The 8,959-nt window shown below is 43.6% G+C and overlaps 3 protein-coding genes across 4 annotated transcripts; 1 reads left to right on the forward strand and 2 right to left on the reverse strand.

Annotated features, from left to right (window-relative positions):
• Nucleotides 1-20: 20 nt before the first annotated feature.
• Nucleotides 21-2,991, reverse strand: LOC147201591 (golgin subfamily A member 7-like). The gene is made up of 6 exons (XM_086118757.1): nucleotides 2,968-2,991; nucleotides 2,479-2,601; nucleotides 2,252-2,404; nucleotides 1,407-1,508; nucleotides 1,128-1,191; nucleotides 21-867 (listed from the first exon to the last, which is right to left on the reverse strand). The coding sequence occupies exons 1-5, from the start codon at nucleotides 2,974-2,976 to the stop codon at nucleotides 1,144-1,146; spliced, it is 435 nt and encodes a 144-aa protein (XP_085974883.1). The 5' UTR covers nucleotides 2,977-2,991; the 3' UTR covers nucleotides 21-867; nucleotides 1,128-1,143.
• An 886-nt stretch (nucleotides 2,992-3,877) lies between these two features.
• rplp0 (ribosomal protein, large, P0) lies at nucleotides 3,878-6,642 on the reverse strand. 2 transcript variants are annotated; one of them, XM_086118251.1, is made up of 8 exons: nucleotides 6,606-6,642; nucleotides 6,025-6,133; nucleotides 5,767-5,942; nucleotides 5,451-5,538; nucleotides 4,834-4,980; nucleotides 4,434-4,619; nucleotides 4,216-4,356; nucleotides 3,878-4,082 (listed from the first exon to the last, which is right to left on the reverse strand). In XM_086118251.1, the coding sequence occupies exons 2-8, from the start codon at nucleotides 6,076-6,078 to the stop codon at nucleotides 3,930-3,932; spliced, it is 945 nt and encodes a 314-aa protein (XP_085974377.1). In that variant the 5' UTR covers nucleotides 6,079-6,133; nucleotides 6,606-6,642; the 3' UTR covers nucleotides 3,878-3,929. The 2 variants fall into 2 exon arrangements, with proteins under 2 accessions (XP_085974377.1, XP_085974376.1); XM_086118250.1 differs by lacking the exon at nucleotides 6,606-6,642 and having other exon boundaries at nucleotides 6,025-6,186.
• A 440-nt stretch (nucleotides 6,643-7,082) lies between these two features.
• LOC147201593 (uncharacterized) lies at nucleotides 7,083-8,926 on the forward strand. Its single transcript, XM_086118756.1, has 2 exons — nucleotides 7,083-8,360; nucleotides 8,690-8,926. The coding sequence occupies exons 1-2, from the start codon at nucleotides 7,225-7,227 to the stop codon at nucleotides 8,733-8,735; spliced, it is 1,182 nt and encodes a 393-aa protein (XP_085974882.1). The 5' UTR covers nucleotides 7,083-7,224; the 3' UTR covers nucleotides 8,736-8,926.
• The last annotated feature ends 33 nt before the right edge of the window (nucleotides 8,927-8,959 follow it).

The raw sequence follows: 8,959 nt of genomic DNA on the forward strand, positions 1-8,959 counted from the left end.
AGGAATAAACGATTAAAATGCTACGTGTACATGTACTGTTTATTCACGTAACATTCAATAAATGCTGAACTGACTAAAAGGTTAACAGTAAAGGCCATTAACTGAAATCAAGGTTTCACAAACAAATCTCTAATGTGGATCCCACGATTAGTGTATAGGTAGTGTGTAAATTTTATGGCAATACATACATGGTGTATTTTGTGAGTAGGTTCCATGGAAGAACCCAGTTCTTTGACTCCTGAACTGAAGGAATCCCAGATTTAAATAAATGTGTCTTAATAAGAAAAGCACGACCCCACAACAGAAAGCATGTGTGGAATGTGGAGTGATTTTGTGGTGATCATAAAAACATTCACGAAGACTCAGACAACTTACAAGTCACTTATAAATGGTCTTCTTATAAAAATGTAAAAATATCAAATTATGATAGACAAAATCTACATTTTAAAAATTAGCCCATTAACTCATTCACTCCCAAAGACGTTTTTAAACGTCTTTTCAGACTTGGTCCAGAATTGGCTGGTATTGAATGAGTTAACTCATTTCCTGATGACAAATTACATCATCACACTTCTGATTTCACAGCAACTCTTTCCATTAACATATTACACACAAAAAAATATTTGAGGAACTGCTGTTAATGTTAAACAAATGGCACAGGTTTAAAGGCCCTGTCTTGATCAGCATTATAGCTCACCTAGTGTACAATAAGAAAGTCACCACGTGTACGAAGAAAAGGAGAGGCAGTTAGTGGAATATACAGCATATAAATAAAAAAAACTGAGCAAAGAAACTGTTATATACATTGATTCAGGAGAAGCAGACGTCTGAGCGTCTGTTTGGACACACGATTCGTCGGTCAGCAATCTGCACACAAGAAATACATGATTGTGTTAACACAAGCAATAAGCAAAATGTAGTTTTATTTGCACCACACGTATCTAATCCCATTGCATCTAAGGAGGGAACATCACACGCTCTATAATATATGATCGAATCTCCACAGTCAAATGCATCTGCAAAAATGGTCAAATTTGGAGTTTCTGAAAATATACAGTACTTCAAAGCCAAACAATATGGATTACACAAACAATATACAGTATTTAATACCAAAAATAAAGCAATACCCTGGGGAGTGGGGTCTTAACTTGTTGGGACAAATCCTCTGTCTTCAAAAACTGTAATTTCAATCTGAAAGATGGTCAATTAAGGACAATATTTAACGTGATTTAGAAGTGAATTTTCATGTGATGGTTACACCCAAATTTGCCAAACATGACAAGCACCTACTGTCTTGCTCCAATGAAATACAAGCTTTTCTAAACAGTGAGAAAAAAATCTGTCTTAATCAGAAGTACCTAAGTCCTGTCAGTGAGAAAAAATAATTTGAGATAAACACAGGATACGACTCTGAGGCCTCTCTCAATGGGGTCAGTCAGCAGGAGGCTCCTGGGAATGTAGACCTTCTCATTCTGCTCTTTAATGTATCTGGCGACCTTCCTTAACACCTGCACGCACACAGACACACACATCCATCGAGTGGAGCAGTGGTGATTTATCATAATTACAGTTCTATACATAATAAGGGTAGTATATGCGCCACACTGAAAAGAAAAAATATTACACAATGAGATATAAGATGGGTTATTATAAGATAAGAAAACCTTTATTAGTCTCGCAATGGAGAAATTCCCAATTCACAGCAGCAAAGTTATGAAAGGAAGAAGTATCCATCCATCCATCCATTTTCCGAACCGCCTGATCCTCACTAGGGTCGCGGGGGGTGCTGGAGCCTATCCCAGCCATCTCCGGGCAGTAGGCGGGGGACACCCTGAATTAGTTGCCAGCCAATCGCAGGGCACACAGAGACGAACAACCATCCACGCCCACACTCACACCTAGGGACAATTTAGAGCGTCCAATCAGCCTGACATGCATGTTTTTGGAATGTGGGAGGAAACCGGAGCACCCGGAGAAAACCCACGCAGGCCCGGGGAGAACATGCAAACTCCACACAGGGAGGCCGGAGCTGGAATCGAACCCGGTACCTCTGCACTGTGAAGCCGACGTGCTAACCACTGGACTACCGGGCCGCCCAGGAAGAAGTAGAACAACAAAATATAGGTTATTATGAGAATAAAGCTAAACATTTGAAGCAATCTCTTGGACCACTCCAGTGACTGGGGTAGGAGGCAGGAGATCTGTCTATAACTCACCCCCGCGACCTCAAAAAAAAAAGAACCAGACTTACCTTTTCATACTGGGTCTCCATACAGAGGAATATGGTGTAGGCAGTGAGGCAGGCCAGGCAGCCCTCTAGGTAAGATTTCCCCCCTAGCTTCTCTGCTTCAGCATACAGGTTGTTTAAAGTCTGGATGGTCTCCTCGAAATGTTGCCTGTCCAGCTAAAGAGCAACAAAAACAAGTGAGGATTGATTCAGTACGGACTGCACACAGCTTTCACCGGCCAAGAACGTACCCTGGATTCAAGTTCCGCGGGGAACTTGTTCTGGAACTTGCAAAGAGTTCCTGAGCTGTAGTCCCTCTGGATGAACACCTTGGTGCTGACAACGGGATGTTGGAGTTCCTGTAAACTGTGAGTCTTCACAAAAAAATGACAACTTCTTCCATTTTCAAACAGGCAGCGAAATCGATATTCACGTTCATTCATAAACGTCGTCATTGATTTGCGATAGCTCAATGACACCTAAATTAGCTCGTTTGCTTCGTTTTCATTGACTGCCATAGAGAGAGATCGCAGATACACTAATTGAGTATTGACACCTCACCCTTGCTAATGAGACTTAGCTTACACTTAGTGTAGCAATTTGGTCGTTGTGAAATACACTACAGTTTAAGTCCGTTGTTGCCATCGCGAACAACAGTTGACAATGTGTTGTTCCCTTGCAAGGATATCTAAGACCACTCAATGTGTTTCCAGTCAGAGATAAATACCAAAAAGTCGTACCTCAGCCATAGTGAACGTTTTCCTCCTGTGTTGCTGCGCATCTGTACTGCGCAATCACAGCATCGTAGGCTAAACGTCACTTCCGGTGTGCGTCTTCAATTTTAAGACTCGTTTGAATTAAAGCAGTTCGCATACGTCGGCATGCTTGTATCAGTTTCAGGTCTGTGACGGGATAACAGCATTATTTTGCACCTCTGATGCGTTGCGGTGTCACAAACCTGTGCGGACTGTCCCCTCCCTGCACTTTAACAAATCTGGGTAGTTGGACTAGTTGTGACTTTAAATTCCCCACTCCCAGGAAATTTGTCATTGGTGGTGTACTGACCTTGGGGCTCCCAAATTGCATTTTGCCCCTGAAATTTGAGATAATGCCAAGTAAATTGGATCTACATGCACAAGTAGTTTTGCTTCCTGAATATTTGTTGCTGATAAACCTCTGCTCCACACCTCAGCACTTTTGTCAGTGAAAGGATTGGAAACTCATTTTATACTCAAGTTGATTTAGTGTGCGTATGCACGTTCCCAGTTAGGGGCCACCGTGCTGCTAATAGTTAGCACACTTCAACACCAAAGCAATTTCAAGTGACTCAGTCCTGTCCTGCCCCCCCCAATCAAATATAAGACGTGCTATTTCAAGGATGTGCCCAATTCAGGCTTGGCAACAGTCACTGTTCAACTGAGCAAGGCAGACCACAGCCAGCTGAGGCATACCACTCGTCTTTCACACAGACATTGCTCCCTTCACACATACCTTCATGTACGATTTGGTTTTGCACAAAGAATTTACAGCTAGGGTGGGTAAATCACCTTGAGCGATAATTCATTTGAGAAGACATTCAATCACAAGCTATGTGCTCCCAACAAGCCAAGCGAGTCTAATGTCATGTCAGCGACAGAAAAACCGAAAAGCTCCGTTTGACATTTTATTGAAATCGTGGTGTTGATTTATTGTAGGTGTAGTCTTAGTCAAACAGCCCAAAGCCCATGTCGTCATCAGATTCCTCAGACTCCTCTTTGACTTCTTCCTTCGCGGCAGCTGGAGCTGCTGCAGTTTCAGCTGCAGCTGGCGCTGCCACTGCAGCAAAGGCAGATGGGTCAGCAAGGAAAGCTTTGACCTGTGGGACAAGAGAATTTACCATTAGTTATTCAATATGAATCAGTACAAAAAGATACATCCATTATGCCTAATGACAGGTGTCTTTGTGACCAAACTCACTCATTGACTGACACACGTTTCCAAATACCAACCTTGTCTGCCAGGGGGAAGGAGTAGTCCGTCTCCACGGCGATGGCAAGGACTCTCTTGTAGCCATTGATGACAGTGTGGGGCACAGAGGCAAGAGTGGGATAGCCAATCTCAAGAGACACACTGGCAATGTTCCTCACGCCCTATACAGAAACAATATTTTACACTGAATAGAATTCCATCTGGAGAACACTTGAGCTGACACGAGCCTTCCTCTTACCTCCAGGAACCTGGCATGAAGGGAGGCCTCAGTGATGTCAAGCACATCGGGACTGTAGACGCTGCCATTGTCATACACTTGTTGGATGATGAGTCCAAAGGAGAAGGGGGAGATGTTCAGCATGTTGAGCAGCGTGGCCTCACTGGCACCAACCTTGTCGCCAGTCTTGATGAGACCGACATCACTCTGAGGGAAATGATAGTTAATACTTGCACACGACTTGGCTTAGTTTTGACTGGACTGTACGCTTTCAGTCAGTTCTTTTTAAACTATACTTTCAAATGTCTGAATCATTAGCAAATGCTTTTAATTCCACCAAGCACATAAAGCTAGTTTGTCTATGAAATACAGTATACAAACAATGCTTCCTTGCCTTAGCCAAAGTACTTTTAAAGCTTACCAAAATTTCAATGGTTCCCCTGGAAATCTTAGTTGTGATGCCCAGAGCCTGAAAGAAGGATGTTTTCTCGGGACCCAGACCAGTATTCTGGGCAGGCACAGTCACATCACAGGGGGCAATGGCTCCAGCACGGGCAGCAGCTGGCACCTAAATCATTCCAGAAGCATTACAGTTTTGCCCTAACCAAATTGTTACAGTTCAACCACAACTCCACCACAATATGTCAGAAATCTTGCATCCCTTGGCCATCAGTAGGTTTGGACAGACAGGGATAGCTGAAAACAGGTTTTTGTTTGCAGGGGGAACGACAACACAGCACCAAGCTAGCTGTATTGTAACCTATCCTGCGCATGATATGTCTGAAATCTTGCGTCCCTTGGCCATCAGTAGGTTTGGACAGACAGGGATAGCTGAAAACAGGTTTTTGTTCGCAGGGGGAACGACAACACAGCACCAAACTAGCCATATTGTAACCTATCCTGCGTACTAATATCCAAAATGCTTATTACGATGGCCCATTTTGAGGAGGAAAAAACAGATTACAAATGCTTTCAAAATACTATTAACAAGTTTAGTAGTATTATTTAGTAACAAGTGTGTACAAGCATCTGTATTACCTTGTTGGCCACCAACAAGTCCCTGACCTCTGCCAGATCTTCCTTGGTGAAGACAAACCCCACATTTCCTTTAATGTGGGGAATGAGCCTGTTAAAAGCATATTTTGCTGTCAAAGTGCCAATGTCGGCATTTTTCACATTTTGAGAAACTGGTGTCTGAAACCGTGCGTCTCTGGCTGTCAGGAGGTTTGGACAAACAAAGATAGCGTGGAAACAGTTTTCTGTTTGCAGGGGGAACGACAATACAGCACCACACAGGCCGTATTAAAACTGACCTGCAAATGACATTTAAAAACTGGGAAGTGGTAATACTCACTTCTCCAAAGCAGGGTTGTTCTCCAGGTGACCACGAATAGCCTTGCGCATCATGGTGTTTTTACCCATTAGCACCACAGCTTTCCCACGCAGAGAACAGCGGATGGTCTGCATCTGCTTGGAGCCCACGTTGTCGGCTCCGACGATGAAGCATTTTGGATAGTCATCCAGGAGTTGCTAGGTTTTTTTCAGAAGACAGTCATAATGAATAGGAAAGGCATAAAAACGCATGAAAAGTCGGAATGTAGTGGGTACCTACGATGATTTTCAGGAAATAGTTTGACTTCCACGTGGCCCTGTCTTCCCTGGGCATCTTTGCAGTGCTTCCAAGGATTCGCTTAAGAGCTGTTTTAAAGACAAGGTAGTACCTGCGGCCAAAGAGGTATTGTTTTAAAACCTGAATCATTAACACAGTGCTGTTTATGTTCGGACTATCTTCGTCTTCCGTACGATATGTACTCACACAGTGCACCCTAAATGTTTAGAATGTGACATTGCACTACTTACATGCTTTGTGTTACAAACTACATTAGGGTGGAATGTGCGGCATGACTGTTTAAAACAAGCAAACCTAACATGTCGGTCGTAAGTTATTACTTTTACATGTTTTAGATTTGAGTAAGACCAACGTGACACGTGCTCGATTGCTAGCGCTCGCTAAGGTTAGCCAGCGGTTAGCACGCTAGCGGTGTCCAACAGGACTATGTTGCCGTACTACTCAACACGCAGTTGAAAACACGCAAATGCTCTCGAGACATTGAAACAGACTACATTCTGTTTGTTTATCTAGATCAGGACGTTTTTTTTCGATGGCTCGACTGTCAGCTGGACATGGCTTACCGCGTCCAGGGCTGCGTAGAAGAAAGAGGAAGTCGACTGACACAGGCGGTTTTTATAACAAACATTTTGACCAATCGCATTGGACTTTATAGGCTGACCATGGTTACTATTGGGCAATGCAAATGTCAATCATTTGTGAGGAAAAAGGAAGGCAAGTTTTTTTAAAATAATCTTTATTGAACAGTCAGAATACAATTCTCAGTAAACAGAAAACAAAACGAACATGTTATTAATACATACACATATTACAAAGTTTAAACAAAAGGAAGGCAACTTTTGAGGCTGAGCCAAAATTTAAAGTAAAAAAAAGAACTATATCAAAAGGTTTTTTTTATGTGATTTTTTTGGTAAAATGTTTATTAACTTCCTATACAGTACAGTATCCTGCTCTATACTACCGTCCGGTAAGTGGCGGTAACACACCAAACGTTCGGTCTTTTGGAAACCACAAAATAAACTACACAAGAAGAAGAAAACGCTTCGCCTGACGCTGAAGAATAGATGAACTTCGGAACGCATGGCAGCACGCTGAAAAGTTCTTCACGCGCGCTTCCCAAGATATCAAGATTCTTGTTGATCCAACGTTCAGCTAATGAATTGATCATTCGTCGACCTAATAATGCCGCTGCACCAACTTCCAGGAGAAGTGTGGCTGCATGTACTGTCATATCTCAGCGTGGCAGACAGGCACAGCGTCCGGGCGACATGCAAATACTTTAAGCAATTTGTTGACTGCGGATTGCTGTGGAAAGACTGGACTATAATTCTGGGTTTCCCGAAAGGTTCTTACAGCCGTCAGTTTTGGGAGACGCTGCGTCGTAGGAAAATCAATCACGTGGTGGTGAGGAGCACCAAAGAAAAGGACTTGAAGCAGTTAGCTCGTGGTCTCCCGTCTATCACCTCCTTGGTTATGGACATAAGCTCTCAAGAGAGTTTGGGCTATTTGAAGTACTTTCCCCAATTGACGCATCTGGCTGTGAGGTACAGTTCCAACTCTCTTCTGCTGGACGCCTCCACAGTGTGTGAAGCGGAGAAGATGACACATCTCAGCATCTGTCGAGTCGAGTTCCCCTCGAAATCCAGGCAACGCTTGGATTTTGTTTTCCAAGACTTTGTAAATCTGACGTCTCTGGTGTGTCATGACACTGGGATCAGTGCGCCATATATTTTAACGGATATACTTTGCCGCCTTCCTCGACTGAAGCATCTGTCATTGACCTGTGGATGTGGTGTGAAAGGACAGCGAGTCCCCGCACCTATCCCAGGAGAGGCGACACTCGGACTATCCAGTTTGGAGCTCATTCACTGTGATCATTTATTACTGCGTGAGACAATGACGCTACTGCCTAACTTGCAGACACTGGTCCTCGTCTATATGTATTCTGTTTACGACGTTCCGTCTCAGCTGCGGCTTACTGCCAGTGAGGACATGAAAACATGGCTCAGTGGCCTCCATCATCTGTCAACCTTGGTCATCAAATTGGGTCCGCGCGTTCACAGTTACGTCCGCTTCATCCCAGTTTCGGTGAGCAGGCTCACGCTGCGTGTTCCAGGACTAAACTCGGGGGAGTTTGCGTCCGTTGCGTCGCAGGTACCCAATCTCCTTCACCTCCACGTCGACACCTGGCCCACACATTTGGGAACACTAGCTGCTCAAATCCCTCAGCGATTTCCAAAACTCCAAAGTCTCAAAGTCCGAGGTGAGCATGTGTCAGAAGAGGACCTTTTAGGCTTTCAGAAGATGGCGGACCTGAGGTATGTGGAGATGTTGGATAGCTCGCCTCAATCCTCGAAGGTAGCTGCAAAACTCCAAATGCTCACCAACTACAGGCTCCAGGTCACAATGTCACGTCAAAGAGATATTTTGGAATGTCACTGCAGCTATTAGTCACGTTTTTAGCGCCGAAAAAACACTTGACACGTGCATACGAACTGCATGATTAAAATATATTTTTCAAATAAAGCGACCACGCCTCCACTTGTACTGCATCACGTCGTTATTTATAATTGCATCGTTTGTAATTGCACCCAGACGCAGTTTTGCCGACTACGCGCTGATCATTTCTTACTTTCTCCTAAAACAGTGCTGGAATCAAGAAGAATGGTGTCCTAGCAGCGTTTGTCCGCTAGATGGGGCTCCGACTATTCAATTCCGTTACGATCTGGGGAGAAAAGAGCGGATGGATTATAATGAAGACAATTAGCAAGATTATCGATAGCATATTGATAGGACACCTGTGACGCGGGTGGATTATCTCATCATATAATTGCTAAAATATATATTTTTAGACACGTTAATGAACAACATTTGGCGCTACCATTGTATAATGCCCGACATTTCTTTAAAGTCATGT

The sequence above is a fragment of the Hippocampus guttulatus genome, chromosome 8 (assembly GCF_054856545.1).
Source record: "Hippocampus guttulatus isolate MCC_2025c chromosome 8, RoL_Hgut_1.0, whole genome shotgun sequence".
NCBI classification, from domain to species: Eukaryota; Metazoa; Chordata; class Actinopteri; order Syngnathiformes; family Syngnathidae; genus Hippocampus; species Hippocampus guttulatus.